Source organism: Epinephelus moara, chromosome 14, assembly GCF_006386435.1.
Source record: "Epinephelus moara isolate mb chromosome 14, YSFRI_EMoa_1.0, whole genome shotgun sequence".
Classification (NCBI taxonomy): Eukaryota; Metazoa; Chordata; class Actinopteri; order Perciformes; family Serranidae; genus Epinephelus; species Epinephelus moara.
The window spans coordinates 18,525,301-18,546,061 of NC_065519.1; the positions used below are offsets into that span (position 1 = coordinate 18,525,301).

Below are 20,761 nucleotides of genomic sequence, written 5' to 3' on the forward strand. Positions count from 1 at the left end.
GCGTTGTTTTAGAGATGCAAACTGTTAAAGCCAGTCAACCGATTGCTAGTCTTGCGATACCCGATCCATGACTCTACAATCGATTCATCTAAGGATTCATGGCTGAAACGTATCGATTGAGGAGGCTGCTACTGACGCAGCCGTATCTCTCGCTTGTCAAACCGGATATCCGGTCGTATCGGTTAATTGTTCCCAACCCTAGTATTAGCATGCTGATTAGCACAAAACCCAAAGTACAGCTGAGGTTAATGGGAATGTCATTAGTTTGCAGAAATTTAGTTATTAACCAAAGTATTAATTCAAATTAAAAGTTTTGACCCCATGGTGGCCCTGGCGCCAAAGTAATTACAACTCATCCTGAGGGGCGACATGAATGTCTAAATTTAATGACAGTACATCCAATAATTGTTGAGACGGACAGACAGAAGTTTTTGCATGTTGATTTTTACAGCCTGCTGAAATTAAGGGACAGAAATCCCACTTTGAAGGTTGGAAATAAATTGAAAAATGTGTTATGTTCCATGGAATACGATCAGCAATAATTTAATTCTGTCAGTAGGCTATAAAACATACAAAACCACATGTGTGGTTGTTGAAAAACTAGTCTGTTTCTTTCCAAAAGGAATAAAACATCTGTAACTGAATGTGTCCACACGGCAACCCGAGTCATATGCTGTTCTGCTTTTACTCAGTTTGCTTTAATGTCTAATATATTTAAAAGCCACAGCAACAATTTAAGGTTTTCTGTTGTTCCACAAAAGAAAAAAAATACTTACAACAGAGTATATTTAGTTTTTTTTTAAAAACTTGCTAATAATTTAAGTAACTTTCCAGGAAAAAAAAAAAAAAGAAAATTAAAGTATCAATGTCTTCTCAGTCCAATAGTAATAGCAGCAACGATGATAAGATCAAATAAATTAAATTAAATTAAATAATTGGTAACAATATTAAAAAATAAGTAAGTAATAAATAAATTAAAATAGTTTTTTCCCCCTTTTTTTAATCATTTATGAACAAAGTCTATTTACATTTGTTTTCTATACAGAGACTTCTACAGCATCCAGAGCTGAGCAACAGTCAGCTCCTCGCTGACTTCCTGTCTCCTCACAGCATGGAGTCCCAGTTCCTGGACAAGATGTTACCCGACGTAAACCTGGGTACAGTATGACTGTGACAATGACCAGTGAGACAGATCATGTTTGAACAGCAGAGCATGTCAAACACACTGTGAAAATGTTTGAACAGCCTGACCTTGGCCTGCCGTGGAGAGATATTTGTGTTTCAGAGGCAAAAATGTGACAGAGCCATACATCACTGAGATAAAGTGTTTATGTTTCACAGGGAAAATCATTAAGTCGGTTCCCAGCAAACTGATAAAGGAGGTAAGACATGCCTTCTTAGTGATGTGTGTGTGTGTGTGTGTGTGTGTGTGTGGTCTGGTTTATTTCTCTCAGTTTCGTCTTTGTCTTTTTGATATCACAAATACATCTGTAAGAGAAATAATACAGTCATTGTCACTTATACATTTTCTGTTTTGTGCCTTCTCTGTTAGAAAGGGCAGCATCTGGAGCCCTTTATCCAGTCCTTCTTCAACTCCTGTGAATCTCCCAAACCCAAACCCAGCCGTCCTGAGCTCACTATCCTGAGCCCCACCTCGGAAAATGACAAAAAGGTTGGGGAATCAAATTATATAACTCCAGAAGTTGAGTAAGCCAAGGCATGTGATCCTATGAGAACAGTTGGAGTCCTCTCTGTGTCGTAGTTGTTTACACTGAAGTGTTGCTGGTTACCACTTCCTGGTCCAAAAACCCACAATCCAACCGAGCTTTAAGGTTTAATGTTTTAGAAATAGTTCTCAGAGCAAAGTTATGGTTTGCATCTGTGGGGAGTTGTTTTTGTGTTGTCATTAAATGCATTCCAGCCATCCAGCTGTCTCTTAAAATAAAAGACTCAACTGTAAAGAAGTACAGAGAGACATTTCAACATCACAGCCAGTGGTTGTTTCAGACATCTTGCCACTTGAGCTTAACACACTTGGTTTTCTGTTCTATTTACACTGTGTGGGGAAAAATCATGTCAATGCATGCAGTTTCTGGGTCGCCAAATTTTGACCCATCTATTTGAAATAGTTCGCAAACATTGTTATGTGCCCTGACATGCAGTGATAGTATCACCTTTTTTGGCCAGAAGAGGCTTTGAACGTTCAATGTGAAAACTTGAAAACTTGCCAGAGGCTGAGTTGGTGAGATCATAAAATGTTTCATAAGTCTTGACCCCTTTGAGCGCAATTTCTGGTGGGTGTAACATAAATGTCCCCTACACTACAGTCCCCTTTCTGTCAGTCACTCAGATTAGAAAAGGTTGTTGAAACAGAAGAGTGGTGTTTTTGTTTTAAATAGGCCTCAGTCTAATGTAAATCCCTCTCTCCTAGCTCTTCAACGAGCTCTTCAAAAACAACGCCAACCGATCGGAGATGACTGAGAAGAGACACAATCAGAACTACTTCATGGAAATGATCAATGTTGAAGGGCTGTATGACTACCTAATGTATGTGGGTAAGTGAGTTCTCCTCTCCCAGAGTTTGATCATCACAGCCTGTTATTTATCACATTGGTTTTATTATACATATTATACATCATGGTACACCCTGGACAGGTCACCAGACTATCACAGGGCTGACACATACAGACAGACAACCATTCACAACATTCACACCTAGGGACAATTTAGAGTCACTAATTAACCTGCATGTCTTTGGACTGTGGGAGGAATCTGGAGTACCTGGAGAAAACCCACGCTGACACTGGGAGAACATGCAAACTCCACACAAAAGGGCTCCCCCACCCTGGGTTTGAACCAGGAACCCTCTTGCTGTGAGGCAACAATGCTAACCACTGCACCACCGTGCTGCCGTTAATCATTGTGTGCACACAAAATAGAAAATATCACCTTACTAGAATGGAGGGGCTCTGTACCATTATATAGACTTCCTTCAGATTTACACTCTGTCCTGTTCCCTGCCGTCATCGTCAGTGGGTCTATTAGCACCACCAGCCATCAACCTCAGCACAGTAGGTGCTAGGGCCTTCTCCTGTACCATTATAGAATCCAAAACGTGCTGTAAGAAAATCATAACGCTTGGGGTTGGTGCTTCAGTTAGTGTTTGACTATCTGAGAATGAGACTCAACAACCAGCTGTCTTTCTCCAGAGTTTCATACAGCACTTTTAAAGCTGAGCTCACTCACTTTAACTGCAACAACTGCATCTAATTTATACTGAATTTAACTTATTGTTGACCTTTGCTCTGTTGCTCAGTGTAAGTTTTATTGTTGATTTCATTGAGGATTTATTACTGGTGCTTTGTTGCTTATTGTATGTTTTATTACTGATCTTATGAGATGTAAGGTGACTTTGAGTATTCTATTATAAAACGGTGACATTAAATAAAATGTATTTTTATTCATTATTACTATGGAGGCTGTGTGCATATGAAATTGGTATAGATGTATATGAATTTATAGAGCATTTCATTGGCATTGCATTGCTAGGCAGCAGCTTAATGCAGCTCCTGCGAGGAAATTGACATTAACGTTTACATCTCGCCCTGTCACGAGCCTCTTGTTTATAAGTAGATGCACACTTCCTTCTGCATGATGATTAGGTTGGTGGTTGTGTTTTAGTAGAAAGAAAATAGATCCTATATGAAACTGCTCACAACAAGGTCTGTGGATTATCTTGAGTAACTGAGTCATGATTTCCGAAAAGACAAATAAACAGCACTATAGGTAAAAGAAAAAGATATGTTTTTTAATTTTGGATGACCTTTGCTGTGTTGCTCATTGTAAGTTTTATTGTTGATTTCATTAATCTTTTATTGCTGGTACTTTGTTGCTTATTATATGTTTTATTACTGATCTTATGTGACCTTGAGTACCATGAAAGGCGTCATTAAATAAAGTGTATTATTATTATTTATTATTATTATAATGGTCACAGTGTGCATCTGAGGTTGTAAGAGTCGTACATGAATTTATAATAAAATATCCTGTGGGCACAAGATAAAAAAAAAAATCACCTTCCAGGACTGTAGGGACTCCATACTAATCGTTAATGAGCAGCTTGAACATATTTAGTATGGCAATATATATAGCTGATAGACACCATTACAGCAAAAACAAAAGCAGATGTCACACACACAGTGTTATGTAACAATAGCTAGCTGCAACTAAAGCAAACCCCTTTGACTTTATGGGACATCTGCACTGGGATTATGTTTGAAAGGTGCGGTTTTATTGTTGATATGAAAAATTTCAGTTAATTTATAGTCTCCAAACTGTTTCAATCTCGTAATAATAACTTCTAACACAAGGAAAAAATAAGTAAATAAAATACAGAATATAAAAGATATTTAAAAAGACAGTAACAAGGCACTGCTGCAGAGTTGTACTGACAGTAGGGGTTTGGTGTTCCCTCATGAATCACCACCATGACAAGTACATCGCTGGACCACTGACACCGAGTCCATTACTCACCCACGCACTCTTTTTCTTCCTCTTTCTCTCGTCCTCCTCATGGTTGTCAGGCCGAGTTGTCTTCCACATCCCCGACTGGCTTCACCACCTGCTAATGGGTGGCAGGATCCTGTTCAAGAACACGTTGGAAGCCTACACAGATTACTACCTGCGATGCAAACTGAACCAGGTGGTCCAGGAGCACCGGCTCGTCTCGCTCATCACCCTGCTCAGAGGTATGTAGGGGAAATAAAGGAGACTCCCAGAATGTGGAGCTATTCCTTTAAACGTTTTAATTTAATGAGGTGAAATGATCTTTGCCCTTCTAGACACAGTTTTCTGTGAGAGCAGCGTGCCCCGTTCGGCTCAAGACAAGCAGAGGAGGGCGAAGAAGACGTTTGAGGAGATGATGGCCTACATCCCAGGTATTCATTTGGTTCTTTTAGTTGGTGTTTCGTAATTTGTAGATCAACGGACTGCTGACATTTCATGAGCTGCCTTTCCTTAGATTTTCTAGGGAAATGTATCGGAGAAGAAGCCAAATATGAGGGCGTACGTCTCCTCTTTGATGGACTGCAACAGCCAGTGCTCAACAAACAGGTCCCCACACACACACACACACACACACACACACACACGCAATGTCGAACACATTCACTGCTGGAAAATGTACTCTATCTTGTCAGGACCTGGGTGTTGGTAAGCACCATAACATGGTAACCACAATCTAAAATCTTTTGAGTGTTTTGTGCAGGTTCGTTGCAGTGTCAAATTTTCCTTCAGCTCAGCATTTATGTATTGCTGCCATCGCCAAGGAGGTTTTGTTTTCAGACTTTTTGTTTTTCTGTTTTTGAGCAGGATTACAGAAAAACTACTGGCTCAATTTAATTTTGGAGTAGGTCCGAACCACAGGGCGAAAACACAAATTATTTTTCACTTTTGTTAACTTTGCAGGATAGGGCATTTGGCTTCGGCGGTATAAATGCCATACATCTTAAAATCCAGTCGATAGAACTCAAGTTCACTGATAACAGAACAGCTAATTGGAGAAATATGATGACTCCATATCCACTCCTTTGGTTTGACATTATGGTAATTGTTTTAGAAGTATAACCAGACATAGTGGTTGTGCTTGGAGATTTGCATGCCCTAGAAGACTGGAGTCTTGGCGAAATGTGTTTGCTGTTTGAATTTAAAGATCGCTGCTATTAAAACGTTTCCTCCTCTCTCTGCTTTTTGCTTTCCTCAGCTGACGTATGTGCTGCTGGACATCGCCATTCAAGAGCTTTTCCCTGAGCTAAACAAGGTAAACAGATGCTTGGTTTTGGGACTCTGGATAAATTTGGACACATTTTTAAAATGTATTATCTGTGTCATATGTGTAAAGGTCATTATTACACCTGGTATTAATGAACAAGTGAAACCTACGTATGACCGTATAATAATAATAACAGTAATATCCATTTTACTTATAGGTGCCTTTCCCAGCACTCAAGGACACCTTACAAGACACAGTTAAAAAACAAGCAGCAATTTATCCATAGATCATAAAATCACACAATTCAGTAATATACAATAAAAGTTAATTGACTAGACAAAAAAAAATCGTAATTATAAATATTAGGTATAAAATCATCATCAGTGCAAGTCACCATATGTGTGCCACGATTAAATCAGACTGAATATGGCAGCTCCGAAGGCGTGTTTTCAGACGGGTATGATCATGTCTGATGAATGATAGATAAGTAAAAGTAGATAGTGTTGGTGCTGTATCATGCTTAACTCTTTATAACTCCATTTTAGTGAATGGCACTCACTGCATTTAATCGCTGCTACTGGACTCTTTAAAGTGTGCCCATGATTATCTTTTACAAGGTGTTATGTTGTGATATCTCAATTTAACATTTCAGGGTTTTGTAAGTGGAAAGCCATCTGTAGTTCTTAGATGATTACAGAGCCAAGATTGGCTGTAGTGATATCATCTTTTAAAGTATGGGGGAAAAAAGTTAAGTTTTCTGCATATTTTTGCCAGAGTAGTTAGATGGATTTTTTTAACCAGACACATGATGAATTATATGTTTAAGGTGTCTTACTGTTGTATAAATGAGGAGGAAATAACAAGCTCATAGGAAACTTTAAGAGTTTTTAATTCCATAGACTGAAATCTGATCTTTAATATTTGATTTTCTCTGTGCTTTTGTGATACTTAAGGGATAAAATGCAGTTTTTGAGGGCTATCAGTAAGATAGTTCAGTGTATGTATGTTGTTTGGATGTATTTGGGCTATAATCTGTACATGTAAGAGATGAGTATATACAGTATATAATGAAACACCGATTTAATAACAAAGACGATCCGTGTAAGTGCTCATGCTGTGTTTTTGTTTCCTCAGCAGGTACAGAAGGAAACCTCTGTGATGGCGCCGTGGATGTAAAATGAACACTTTAATAGACATGAACTGACATGCTTTCTCAGCATGAAGCCGAGACACCTGCACAGACTGTTGCCAGCTCGGTATGAAAGCAAACATGAAGATTACATGTACAGTATCTGACCTGGATACATGCCACAGCAACAAGAGGAAACACAAAGCTTCTCCTGCTGTGTATGTCGTCTGCTCTGCAGAATAAATTATATAAATAAATGACACTGGTCCTTTTGTAATAAGTCTTAACTATAAAAGCCAGCATCGTGCATCTGTTCGACAGCTGCAGTCGATTGTAGTAAAACTTAAGAATCACTTGTTTCTACTTTTTCACACGTTGATACAGTTGAGCTCACTGTGGTGCTGCAACAGATGTGAACTGCTATAAACATATCACCTCACATTAACACCTCTGGCTTGAAAAGTGGCCCCTGTGGAGCTGGTTTTACAGAATCAAAATGGGAAACTACGATTTTGACTGCAGCCAAAAGTCCAGTGAAAATATTTGATTGTTAATGATTTTAAGTTTTGAAAAGAAAAAGAAGAATGTGGACCTCCAAATCAAACTGCCCTCATGATGTAAAGCATTCCATTTTTATCTGCATTTTAAAATTGAAAGCTTAAATGTGCCCCTTCCTCTCAGCAGCTGTTGGTGTGCTGGTGCCGGTGTGTAGCTACGTGTTGCTGAGCTATCCAAGCAATAGTAAAGGGACCATTTTTTTTATCTAAGTGTCAGCACATAAACTTTACTTAAAGTCTGGTATCTTGAGTAAGTTTTATAAAAAATAACAGGGACTTTTTTTGTAAATTGTAATTTCAAACATTCAAAAAACTAATATTATTTTAAACCAATAATTTAAAAACATGGCTATTTTTCAACTAATAATCTGTTACAACTGGTATTATCATGCGTCTTGGGTGATCCGATCACAAGATGACAGCTATATGTCTGTTTGTTCACACCACATGCGTCTTGAGTGACCACTTGTGATCAGATCTCAGTTCTGCGCTCTATATGCAAATAAACACATGAATCATTTCCGTTTGCAAACACCAAATGTGTTGCTGTTTTTAGGGTTGAGACGAGCAGTCATCATCTGTACTTGTGATAAAGGAACATCCTCATCTGGGGAGCTATGTTTCATCTATTACTCGTGATAAAAAACAATCTGAAGCTCAATTCTGAGGCTGTTCTGTAAATCCTTTTCTCACGTCTTAAATATTGCATCTTCTGATTAATCCATATACATTTCAGGCTTAAAATAACAATCTCTGATTAGGTCCAGCCCACTTCAGATGCAGGACCATTTACCATTTATCTAATTGCAGGGCTGCAGGCAGCATATCAACAGCCCCTTCTTGCCTCCCTGTCTCTCTTGCTCTGGCTCCAGAGATGGTCCGTCAGCATAGTATTCGGTGGGACGTCAGATAAACAAGGACGTCAGCTGAGTAAGCAGTAGTTTAATGTGGCCCAGGACACATAGCGTGCACACTACTGAAAAAAATGTTGCCACAAACCACCCAAGACCACTTCTGAGTCCACTTATGACCCGATCACCCGGGACACATGTACATACCAGGTGTAAATGGCCTAAGATTAAATGAGTAATGGAGAGAAACCTTTTACAACTGTACATAAAATTCGAGACTCGTTTGTATTTATTACTGTCAGGATGCGCTTTATTTCTTCACATATAAAAACAGAATATATTTCCACTTTCATTTTTTTCTAACAAGTTGACAAAAGTGCTTCATAAAGGTAACTTTGGAGTAAACAAAATATGCAATCAGATGTTATAAGAAAAACAAAAGTATTCGACAGATTTTAAACAACAATATTTGATTCTATCAGCTCTAGGCGTTTTTTCTGTATAGATTAACCTGTCGACTAGTGAAGATGGGGAGAGGCTCGTGCACGGTCTTGAGAACAAACAAAAACTCTTATTTACAGATCATATGTATCTGCTGTCACAATAAATTTGCTTCTGTAACTTAAACATACTCAAACAGCAATAATTCTTTACAAAAAATAGATTTGATGAGCAATCACGCTGCTCATTTTTAAATCTTAATAGGTGGTGTCAAATGAAAGTCAAAAAATACCTAGGCACATTCAGGTGCATAAATACTTTGGCTTGTTTCCATGTGTTCCTATTAAACGAGCGAGGGCGTGATATCGCCGCCAGGCAGCTTTCTATCTGTTCATTATCTCACTGCCTTGCAGTCTTTGGGCTCAGACATTCATAACACTTCAGTTCTTTCAGATACACATGAAAAATACATTCACGTTACAGTCAACAATGTTAGTAATATCCAATACATATTTACCACTTTCATACTGAAGTTAATCCTTTTACACGTGTGACAGATGTTCTTAAAGAACTCCCCTTGTCCTTATAATCAGCTGTTTAAATCACTGACTGAATCTACTCTCAGACTGAACCTGCAATCCTGTTGTCTTCTAGTTATCCTTGGAGGCAGTGAGACGGAAAGGCCGTTAACTAAGTCCCAGAGGAATTCACAGGCAGCCCAAAGTGCCCTTCAGTCTGTCACAGTTTCTCAAAGTGTACAAAGCCAATCAGAGGGTCAGGGACAGCCATAAACCCATCAGCATCAAACCGAGGCTGTGGGCTGCGAAGACAGCCGAGTTCCTGAACGTGATCCGGCCTTCCACTGTGGGGTAAACACGCTTCATGTCTGAGATGTATTTGGAGAAGACAGCAATGTCCATGTCACCTGCGAGAGGCGGGAAAATGACAGCTTGGTTAGTGTTTGATTGGTATTTTATATTTTCCCTATAAAACTGTATCTCCTTGCTGCCCATGCTTAAAACCACCTGTTCTGTGTTTTTACAGTGTTGTAAGATCTGTGGGAGACAGCTGCACAGCAGTTTTAAAAATATGTATTTGCTTTGGATAAGTTCACCAAGAGGGGAACCTTTTAAAATGAGGCATGTGATCACTAATGGACAAACTTCACCCTGCAGAGTCATGCTTATGGGACAGCTGCAGTCATTATTTCTTTGCATTAATTTCAAGAGTGCTTTGAGCTAATGCTAACATGCTACAATGATATGCTAATGTTAAGCAGGTGTGTACCATGCTCACTTGGTGTTTCTCAAAGTCAAGATCCTTCCTTGGTAGGACGAGTGAGCTTCCTAGCATTCAGTGAACACACATTGGCACAAGCTAACGAGTGTCCCCAGGTGTGCATCATTAACCCTCAGCAGACTGAGGGGGTTTCAGGGTACTGTGATGATTTTGGCACTCTCTGATGTTGTTGTACAATTCGAACAAATATAAGCAGTATTTTCAGAGTCACGTGACTTCTAGGGAGAATATATCTCTGGATTATACTTAAAAAAACAAACAGGAAGGCTAAATGAAACTTTTGTGGCACTTAGCTCTCCATCACTGCTGTAGATGATTCATTTAAAAACTTTTATGTTTTATCTAAATCACAGTATTTCAAAAATCTCATTATTTGGCAGTGGACACATTGGAAAGCGTAAATTATGAGGTTTCTGTCCATATATTTTTATGCTGTATGACAAAAACTCCTGGAGATATTAATCCAAATAAATGACATTTATCTAAATCATTGAAAAGGCCCCGTCTTCACTTCCAGCAAATCATGCGCAAAAAATTGTGGGTACTTTATACCCGCTGAGGATACACACATGCATCCTTGAAAATTCTCTGAAAGAAGGACTCGGTCCTCGTAGAATTTGAAGGATTCTTGACATTGGAACAGTCCTGACGCGGGATTTGGTGACGTCGCATCCTTGAAATTCAGCCATTTAGGGATTCTTCCTTGACTTTGAGAAACACCCACTGTCTTTGATTAGCGTGTTAGCATGCTAATGTTTGCTTAATAGATTTAAACCCCAAATACAGCTAAGGCTAATGGTGACGTCATTTTGCAAGTATTTACTCATAAAGCAAATTAAAAAATTGGGAAAAACGTTCAACAGTTTAGACATTTCCGTCAGGAGCAAATTGGTAGGTCGCCTGACCCACCAACCATCAAGTCGTCATCACAATCTGTTGAGCCATGTAAAATTAATAAATAATTAATTGAGCCATAGGTTGGAGCTTAAACTGCTTGGGTGCAACATGTTTCAAGCTTGGCGCTTCTCCGAAAGCAACATCCTGCCTTTCATAAATTTTCTGCGTCAAGCAGCTTCCTGTCTTTCTTCTGTTTGCTCTTGCTAATCTGCTTTTGAAACCTTACTTTTCCACTGTTTTGCGTATGGACATTTGAATGCGACATCAAGTGCCAAGTTTGAGAAATCTGAGGCTGCGAAGCGGCTTATTGCAGCAAAACAATTAAAGATCAGAGGTTAAACAGAGCTGGCAGGGTTCATTCAATGCTGCTGGAGTTTTCCACATGTTCTCCAGATGTTTCACAGGCAACTGAAAGTGGGAAGAATTCATTCTAGACTCACATCTGGCACTCATGCTGCCTCTAAAACTTGTACATCTTATATGACACACTGATGTTTGAACTTGGTGTCATGCTTCAAATATGCTTCAAGGGAGTCCATTCAGAGACATTCAAAAGTTGCCAGTGAGCACCACCCTACATGTTACTCCATTATATAGAAACATTAAAGGACAGGGCTTACTTAGGGTGCAGTCCAACAGGAAGGAAAAGTAGGGGAAGAAAGACCTTGAGACATCAGAGACCTGGACTGAGCTGTCGGTAAATGCCACCTCTTATAGATTTTTCTTGCGAGTATTAAATGATGAAACTAACTGACAAATGTACCATGCTCATCTTATCTCCTACACAGTTATTGAGTTACACTGCTGCCCACCTGTGTTATGCTTCAGTAACTCGTCCTTGATCATGTTAAAGCCATCACCTCCACCCACCATGTACGAAGGCATGGCCACAGTGTACAGCTTCTCCAGATCTAATGGTTCATACTTGGGCACACGGCACTTAGTGCAGCGCATCGAAATGGACACTGCACGCTGGTTCACTGGTTTGGAGAGGTCGTACTGAACGTGAATACCTGGAAATGTCAGAGAGAAAATGAGGAAATATTATGTTTGCTTAAAGGAATACTTCACCTTCCAAATTACCTTTTGTATATGGTTCAACCTGTGTGACGTTAAATTTGTGAAGAAATGCCTCTGGTGAACGAAGAATCCAAAAAACAGAAAATTCTCTATGAATTGAAGTCATAGGGGTCCGCTTTTAACAACAGCAAACTATATCAAAACATCCATGTACAAATTCTTAAACAACTCGTACAGTATAATCCAAGTCTCATTTATCCACAGTACTTCCCAAACAGACAGCCCCTTTCCAACATCAAACTGAACTAAGATTAAAACGTATCCTCTCTCAGGATTGCAGCCTGTCCTACTGATGCCAGTAATTTTCTGTTAAAACGTTGTTGTGTCGAAGTTTATTTTACCAGTCAGTCATGTAATGACTTGTGAGTTTATTGTATAACATTAGGCATTAAGCCATTACGGCACAAGTCAGAGCTTGTAGCAGCCCGGCTCGCCAACATTGTTATTTATCTCTTCAGGGACCTATATATTAAACTGACAGTTTATTACATGGCAAAGAAAAACTAACTTCAACATGTCACAGTAAGTTAAACATGTACAACAGGTTGTAATCGAGCTGCTCTCTCTTCTCTCGTCCAGCCGTTCCTTTGGCGCAATGCATGATGGGATATATTGCTCGGTGAGTGACCATCGGTTGTACACTACTTTTCACGGTGCATTGTGGGATACTCTGAGTCCACTATATGGGGCATAATAATTCCCACTAAACATTCGGACATCATTACAAAATGGTGACCTCACTATATAGTGGACCATAAAGTGAGTAGTGAGTGATTTCAAACACAGCCCAGGACTTAAATACAAACTAGTCCGATGAGAGGATGAAGTGCAGGTGGAGGACAAAGGGCAGTGAAGCTCTTGTCAAGCTCTGGGAAATCAAATGGAGTAGATCATTTTGGGGTCAGGGTGACCTGACCGTTGGAACAGATAGGCTAGGTTTCGCAACAGGAAAGAATCCTTATAAGAAGTTGTTTTTGAGTTAAGTGACATTCGGAATGCTAGGGAAACTCCGATAAAGGAGTTGTTTTGATAAATCGAGGTTCGTGCGCAGTTCCAGTTCTCGGAAATCAGACAGAACGGAAAACACTTAGGGTTCCCGAGAAATCAAACCTATAGGGACAAGTAGATCATAAGCCCAGACCTGCCCACACACACAATGGTATAAAGGCTTTTGGAAGTTGGATAAGCGGGGCTGTGAAGTATTCCTTTGAAGGAATAGTGTGATATTTTGGTAAAGACACAAGAGTGGTATCGATCCTTTCATCCAACTCTCGGCAAGAAAGCATGTACGCATATTTACCAACATGTTAAAGTATTCCTTCAATACAAAACCTGACCAGTTACTATGATTCCAAAAGATGAAACAGGTGTTGATGGAGGAGCACAGAGGCCAGAAAACTGACCTGAGACTTGTAGAAACTCTCCAGACATGCTCCCATATCTGTGAACGGAATGTTCAAATGCCTTTTTCACTGTCGATCCCTTTATCTGGACCAAGTCATAGGTCTCTCCGAACGGTAAGACGGTGAGGATCTCCTCCATAGTTATGGTACCTTAAAGTAAGGGCAAATATTAGTACATTTTAAAAAAGAAACAACTGCAGCCAGTGCAAAGTGGCCTCTGTAATGAAGCATTCAGATAAGTACCATTCCTGTAGCGCTCGCTTATAGCTGACCGTATGGTCCCACTGTTCAGCATACATATCCCCACGTGATTCCACTGAAGCTCACTTGAATACTTGATGTTGTGATAGATCTGGCAACACAAAAGGGACAGAACATGTCACATAGCAGTCAGACTCTACCTCTACCTCTTAACAATCCTGTGGTTGAAAAGATTGAAGTGGTGTTTACTATCAGCGCCCTATAAACCCCTGCAGCTCTTTTAATTCCATGACATCGCATTCAATGCTTAACCTGCACGGGCATGATCTGAGGTTATAGACACAATGAAGCTGGAGATCAGTTTGTGGAAAATAAGGTTTAATGAGAATATTTTTCTGTTTTGTCTCAGTGGTTATAGCTACAGCTGGTAACATTTATGAAAACAACTGTCTTATTTCCTGAAACTCTCTATATTTAGTAGAAGTACATGAGACAGATAGTGTGTGAACATAATCATGTCCCTCCTCCTCCTCCTCCTCCTGTGCTCACTTATTAATCAAGACTGGGTGACACCCCCTGCCAGGCTTATAAAATCTTTGTTTGACTCCTGTCCACCCTTTTGCACCCTGACGAAGACCTTAGGGTCGAAACCGAAGTGCATCAGTTCCTGCTCCACGCATGAGTGCCTGAAGTTCATTTCTCCTTCCCATGTGCTGATCCTTTTCCTCAAACACACCTACTTTTTTTCTTGAGTATCATATGATAAAGACGGTCCTCGAGCACACTACTATCTCATTCTTCAAAGCTGTGAATCAGGTCACTGCTTGGGAACTGTGGTCAAACTGTAAATCTAGTCAGCTCTGATGAGGTGTGATTCAAGATTCTGTCACTGCTTTGCCTGTTTGTCACCTCAGGTGTTTTCAGAAGCATATTTTAGTGCAGTGGTTCCCAACTGGTGGCTCATGGTCCAAAAATGGGTTGCAGGTCCATTCTGAATGGACTGCAAGTGACTTGTGAATGTGTCAAGTTTGTAGAAAACACACTTTATGTTAAAGTACAGTGACTTTCCGGCGCAGAGCTTTTATTTTGTAGTGCCGTTTCCTGCTGTAGAGTGAGTGACTAACAGTCAGCTACTTAACAGAGACAGCAAACTAGCTCAACGACATGAAGAAATGCAAGTATGACGCTGAGTTTATTCAACTCTGTGGACCTTGAACTAATGACTAAGAAGAAATTTCGACCCCATGGCTGGACCAGTTGGGAGCCTCTGTTTTAGTGTACTGTTTAGATGTAAAATGAGAGTTTGTGATTTTTTTCTGTTTTAGTGTACTGTTTAGATGTAAAATGAGAGTTTGTGATTTTTTTTAAAAGGACACGCCCTCCCGGAAATGTGTGCTCCCCCTTTTCTCATCCACAAGGAAATAAACACAGAGAGCTTGAAAATGGATGCCGAGAGATTTAACTCAGTCCACAAGATTGTGAAAATGAAGGACTTAGGAGTTCAGCGGGCCACCGAAGGACCGCCCTGCGGATTTACTATTGGTTCTGCAACGTAGGGAGTTTTTTTAAACTCTGAAATTGTCTCTGCCCATCTAAACACAAAATCTGGGAGAAAGACATCAGTCTTTAGTTAAGCAAAGCGTCTAAAGACTGACTTGTGAGTCTACCCACCAGCTGGACCAACTTTCTGAATATAGTGACAGTGTCAGCAAATATGAAAACTATGGCAAATATGGTTGCCTGAATAATAATCCGTATAATTACCACAGCATCACAGATCAGGTTTCCGAGGTTACACTCCCGAAATCGGCACTCTTCAAACGTCCCGTTGAGGTAGACTAAGGTCTGTCCGACATACTCCGAGGAGTACTGAGCCAAACCTTTCTTCCACTCCTCAATGTCAGCAAGGATGTCTGGGTCTGTCACAAAACACATAAAGCTTGAACCCTTGAAAAAGGAAAATAGATTATGTTTCCATTAAACTCTTACAGAACATAATCAGAAGTAATCTAGATGCATTTAGATGAATCATCTCCGAGTAGTAGTCCAAGCTTTTGTTTCAACAGTTGTGTAAACACCAAAGCTATTACTAAAATTATTCCAAGATGTACACTGATTATTGATTCATGCTCACACAGAGAGGCATGTTGATTCAAGTCACTTCAATGTCACAAAGTTTTTTTTAACATGCTGAAATCCTATTTGGTTTAATTAATTGTTCCAACCTTTTATCCAGTGAAATACAGGGATGGGAAATTATACAATTTTGGTGAACCCAGTGCCATTATTGATTCTGGTTATCAGTATGATCATTTATAGATTCCCTACTTGATTCCTGATCAGTTTTCTGTGTGGAAAAAAGTAGGCCTACACGGGTTTTCTGTATCAACGCAACTGTTTTATTAACTCTGAGTCTGAACACAGTGTAGAAACAGGCTAGAAATAAGGCCATATAAAGCTTGCATACGCAAGAGAGAAAGGTGCTTTTAAAAGGTTGTGTGTTCAGCTCTCAGTACTTGTGTAGCTTCTAACTGAATCTCTGTGGTTTGGTCTTCTGTGGCCTGTTTTTAGATACCTGCTTTATTTTACTGTTTCATGTTCGCTATCAGCCGTATTAGGAGTTGTGTGAAGTTTCTGCTCGAAACCTCAACATTTCCTTATTTTGGTGCTTCACAATAAAAGTTTATACAAAATAACGGGGGACTTATATTGTAAAGAATCTATAGGAAATTAATTGTGTTATTACTGAATTAGCAGAACTTTGTTAGCGTCTTTTCTTTAATAAAGACAAGTGTAATAATTCGGCCGGGTGGAAAGTAAAAGCAGAAACAGCCACAGTGAGATGTTGATGAACAGCTGCAGACAACAGGCTCTTACTCTGCACACAGCTCACCTCCAACAGGTAAACTTCTTTTACCTGCCCTGCTGTGTGATGGAAAAACACATGCAGCAAAAATAACAGGGGACTTGAGCCGTGGATCAGCACTCTGCTTTCAAATGTCATCACTCAAGACAAGCCGTCATGAGTTTAAGACACACCTTCAAGAAGGTAGCCCTGTTGTAATGATGGCTGATGGCCAAAGCCAAGCCAACCCACGCCACGACAAGCCAGCCCATGCCTGTCGAAAATGTGACTCAGGTGTGCAGAAGCTTCACTCTTTAGCTGTTTTTTTAGTCAACAAAAAAAAAGAAAATCCTGCTAAGCCTGCCTGGCTAAATCATATCATATCACAGTATATTTACCCTCGGTAACAGACATGCTCTGTTGGGGAGCTGTGGCACGCGTGCCTTGAGTGTCAGATACATGGCATCCCTGGAATTTAAGTCCATGTTGATAAGATGTTTCAGTATACAGCTGGTGTTTCCACTCTCACTTGAAATTATCATTTTACAGATTACAAGCAGCACTGTTGACATCTTTCATTGAGAAATGAAGCCACATTTTGGACCGTTTCTTCCTCCCATGAGTTACACATGAGTGAAACGTCATTGTTTAACAATGTGCATCTGCCAAAGAAGCCTGCTGCATCTACTAAGGAAACTTGCTAGCATTGATCAAAAGAATTAATAAACCTAGAGGCAAATAATTCCAATGAATGGGACAATCTGGAACCAGTTTTCAGCTGGAATCATTTCTTGATTCCCACCCCTACTGAAACTAGAAAAGTACACTCAGCAGAATGCAGATCTCAGATTCTTGTAATTTCAGTAGACGCACTGCAGCACATTTCAGAAGGTGATAAAAATACACGCCTCGTATATTCATGACGAAGCCACAGAGCAGATCAAGGTTTCCTGGTTATCGGCACTGTATGTGAAATGTAAATATGATAATGAGGATGAATGTATTTTCAATAACTAAAACACAGCCAGTTAATAGAAACCATTAACTGCCTACTTGCTTACTAATGAGGCATAAATATCAAAGAAAAATGACCAAAACATCAAAATCTGCAAGTCAAAATCATCTGCTTCTGAAACACTCCCGGTGTGGTTTGACGCCGTGCAGTGGACGGTATAAGACCTCTAAAGCTAGGCCCGGTGGAATTGTCCCTCCTGGCTCCCTTACAGTCAAAATGGCAGCAAAGATAACAAAAATAGGACTTGGGCCCTGATCACACTGAAAGCATTTTGCAGGTTGCAAACGCGAGGTGCACTGCGCTGCCTTTTTTTTTTTTAAATTTGAATGCAACCAGTAAAAAAAATGCTTGTTCCCCATGACCTTCCTACCCTAACCTTGCCGTGTAATCAATCTACCTTTTTTTGAGAGATGACGTGAGGCACGTTTCTGCTCTGAGTTGAAGTTTTTTCAGATTGAGGAGTTCAGAGCGCTTCGCCAAAAACACCAGATGCCTAGAGCGCAGAAATGCAAGGCGTGTCGCAACGGAAAAACAGCGAATGAATAGCTTCATTCTCTTTAAAAAAAAATTATGAAAAACTGCCTCCAGCTGATAAAATATTTTCTGTGTGGTCGGGGCGTTCGTCATCTCATATCATGCCTAATTTTGGGTAGACGAAGGCGAACATGTGGCCTTCAATACACTAGGTTACGCTTAGTCTCGCTCACCAGACCTTTCTCAAGAAAAGAAAGGTCTGGCTGCGCCGACTCTTACTTTAAGATTGGAGAAAAAAACGACCCGGCTTTTTTTATTTCTTTCAACCAATCACAATTATTCTGGGTAAACAGGGAAACTGGGAAACAGGTTTTGGTGTAACGCGCCCACAAAAATATCACCTACAGGACGCGAACCATGGCAGAAAAATGGCTACATCCCTGCAAGATCAAACACTGCAAAAGTTAGTAAAGGACGTTTGTCGACTATGACAACCGGAGGTGGTAGGGCGGGACTTCAGCAGTGGCTCGTCCCACCCAATGAGAGGCTGATCTATGCAGTGAACTTCTTCCCACTCAGACTAGGTTAGGCTTGCTGTTTTTAGCTGAGATGATTTCCTATTGGCTGGTTAAGAGGACTGAGGAGTCATCAGTTAATGATGGTATAAAAAAGGTGTTTAAACAACTGTGAATCACCACAACCACAGAAGATACTTGAGCATACAGTTATACGTGTGCATGCAAAATATGAGGCTGATTGGTCCAGTAGTTTGCAAGATTAGCTGTGGCTAGACGGATTTACACACACACACACACACTTATTCACTCATGCAAACACATGACTAAACGCATGACTAACAACAACTGTAAAGACAAACAGGGGCTGTTAGGCTGTCATTTACCTTGAGGTATGCTGCTGTCCATCAGGATGGGGTTCCCAACAGCCTTCACCACATTCCCGGCCTCGTCAAAGGTAACTTTCAAGTATCCCAGGTACTTCCCAAAGGCAAAGGCCTGGACCACCGGCACATCTCTCCCATCGTTAGACCTCACCATAAAAGGGTATGGACCTGCAGGTACTTCAGTGGATGGTGGTTTTCCTGTAGAGAAAGTTTGCAGTGCACCGTTTCTCACTTCCTGTTACAGTGGCAGTAAAACCATGCTTTTTTTTCATGCGGTTTTGAACTCATGTCTCGCATCTACAGAGCACAGTTTACTTATCTGAGCATAGTAGGAATGCCAAAAAAAAGACTTCCTGTTAAAATGATGATGATACAAGAGAGCTGATCTTTTGTAAACATTATTGAACCTGAATGTGAGACAACAGGATAAAAATACCAGTGTAGAGGAAAGTGTTGGTGTGTCCTCCGATAACAACGTCGACTCCTCTCACACGCTTGGCAATATCTTGATCTACGTCAAAGCCAGAGTGGCCCAGGGCGATGATCTTATTATAACCCAGGGTTTTCAGCTTATCGACCTGAATCTGAAGTGCCTGCACCTCATCCTCAAACTGTAGGTGTGGGCCTAACAGACAAAGGAAAAAACAATGAGAGTGAAAGTAAAAGGTCTGCAGTGCATGGGAAAACAGAAGAGACACACTAAATATTGAAGCTCCAGAGAGTGTTTTGAATGCAGGTTTTGGCAAGTCCATGTGGAGAAATAACAAAAGCTTTAAGTCACTTTACACATGATTTGCTGCATGCAACATTACACACTTTAATTAAATACCTGGCTGGGATAAGAGGGGGGTTTCTGCAGTGGTGTAGCCGACTACAGCCACTTTCTCTGAGCCAACATCTAGGAGTGTGTAGGGCTGGTAGTGGATGCCGAAGGTTGCATCTAGAGTCTGGTCAGGTTTTATGTTGGCACTCACCACAGCGCAACTCACATTTTGGAGAAAGGGCTTTATCAGACCCTCCACTCCATTGTCAAACTCATGGTTTCCAAAAGCCTTTAAACAAAAGCACACTGATTGGTATCAACAGCAAACTCCAGTGAGTTTATCTATTAAAAAACTAACTCCACAATTCTACTATCAGAGCAGGTTCTCATAGGAAAACACCAACAAACACCCAGGTGTGTGGTTTCAATAAAAACATAATTATAAGCATTTACCATCGCGTCATAGCCGAGTTTATTCATGAAGTATGCTGCCTCGGCACCTTTATAGTAGTTGAACCAGACAGTCCCCTGAAACTGGTCCCCAGCATCCAGAAACAGCACGTTCTTCTCCTTTTTGCGGATCTCCGACACTTTGGTGAACCTCCTGGCGACCCCGGCGAAGCACGGACCTCCGTCTGGACACTTCCCCAAGTCCTCGCTGGTTTCCTCGATCCGTGCATGGTTGTCGTTGGTGTGCAGCAGCGTTACCTCGAAAGTCGACGCAGCGCCTGGGCAGTGCAAAAGCAGAGACAGGCAGAGGGAGGTCAGGAGAGCGCGAGGAGACGTCCAGCCGCTCATCGTGTCGCTGTGCGTAAAAGCGCGCCAGTGACCAAATTGTATAGTACATGAAAAAAGGCGTGGGCTTGTCCTCCGTTGTAGGATGTGTTATAGCACAGGGGGAGATACTCGGGTCACAATATTTTAGAGAATAAGAATTAAATAAAAGAGAGGAGGAAAAGTTAGAACACTTGATATGAAGGGTTTTTAATAGCCTAAGCTGTAAGAAATGAGCGTAAAAATGGATATTTAAAAGGCTTCCTGAAATTACGACTGCTTTATAGGTTATTTATTAATGATTAAAAATATTTTTGCTTCATCCTTACCAACTAGAAAAGATAAACACTAGCCAATTTTT

The 20,761-nt window shown here is 40.4% G+C and overlaps 2 protein-coding genes across 7 annotated transcripts in view; one reads left to right on the forward strand and one right to left on the reverse strand.

Annotated features, from left to right (window-relative positions):
- Positions 1 to 9,541, forward strand: part of LOC126400398 (sorting nexin-14-like) — a 25,732-nt gene extending 16,191 nt beyond the window's left edge. For 2 of the 6 annotated variants that reach the window (XM_050061029.1, XM_050061031.1), the window contains 9 exons: positions 1,046 to 1,157; positions 1,342 to 1,382; positions 1,553 to 1,672; positions 2,432 to 2,555; positions 4,584 to 4,748; positions 4,842 to 4,937; positions 5,021 to 5,112; positions 5,762 to 5,818; positions 6,905 to 7,512. In XM_050061029.1, coding sequence (XP_049916986.1) covers positions 1,046 to 1,157; positions 1,342 to 1,382; positions 1,553 to 1,672; positions 2,432 to 2,555; positions 4,584 to 4,748; positions 4,842 to 4,937; positions 5,021 to 5,112; positions 5,762 to 5,818; positions 6,905 to 6,946 — 849 coding nt within the window. In that variant the 3' untranslated portion in view covers positions 6,947 to 7,512. Of the gene's footprint in view, positions 1 to 1,045; positions 1,158 to 1,341; positions 1,383 to 1,552; positions 1,673 to 2,431; positions 2,556 to 4,583; positions 4,749 to 4,841; positions 4,938 to 5,020; positions 5,113 to 5,761; positions 5,819 to 6,904; positions 7,516 to 9,402 lie in introns of those variants that run through there. The other 4 variants (XR_007570968.1, XM_050061030.1, XM_050061032.1 and 1 more) reach the window with 4 other exon arrangements.
- Positions 9,468 to 20,444, reverse strand: LOC126400401 (snake venom 5'-nucleotidase-like). Its single transcript, XM_050061038.1, has 9 exons — positions 20,080 to 20,444; positions 19,693 to 19,915; positions 19,300 to 19,488; positions 18,864 to 19,061; positions 15,393 to 15,547; positions 13,671 to 13,779; positions 13,428 to 13,577; positions 11,757 to 11,957; positions 9,468 to 9,673 (listed from the first exon to the last, which is right to left on the reverse strand). Exons 1-9 carry the CDS (start codon positions 20,422 to 20,424, stop codon positions 9,516 to 9,518), a joined length of 1,728 nt encoding a protein of 575 aa, XP_049916995.1. The 5' UTR covers positions 20,425 to 20,444; the 3' UTR covers positions 9,468 to 9,515.
- Positions 20,445 to 20,761: the final 317 nt, after the last annotated feature.

Coding starts and splice junctions, on each gene's coding strand:
- LOC126400401 (XM_050061038.1), bottom strand. CDS start 20,424: ATGAGCGGCTGGACGTCTCCTCGCGCTCTCCTGACCTCCCTCTGCCTG. Junction 15,548..18,863: donor GGACAGCAGCATACCTCAAG/GTAAATGACAGC, acceptor GTTTTGTGACAG/ACCCAGACATCCTTGCTGAC. Junction 9,674..11,756: donor GTTACTGAAGCATAACACAG/GTGGGCAGCAGT, acceptor CGCCTCTCGCAG/GTGACATGGACATTGCTGTC.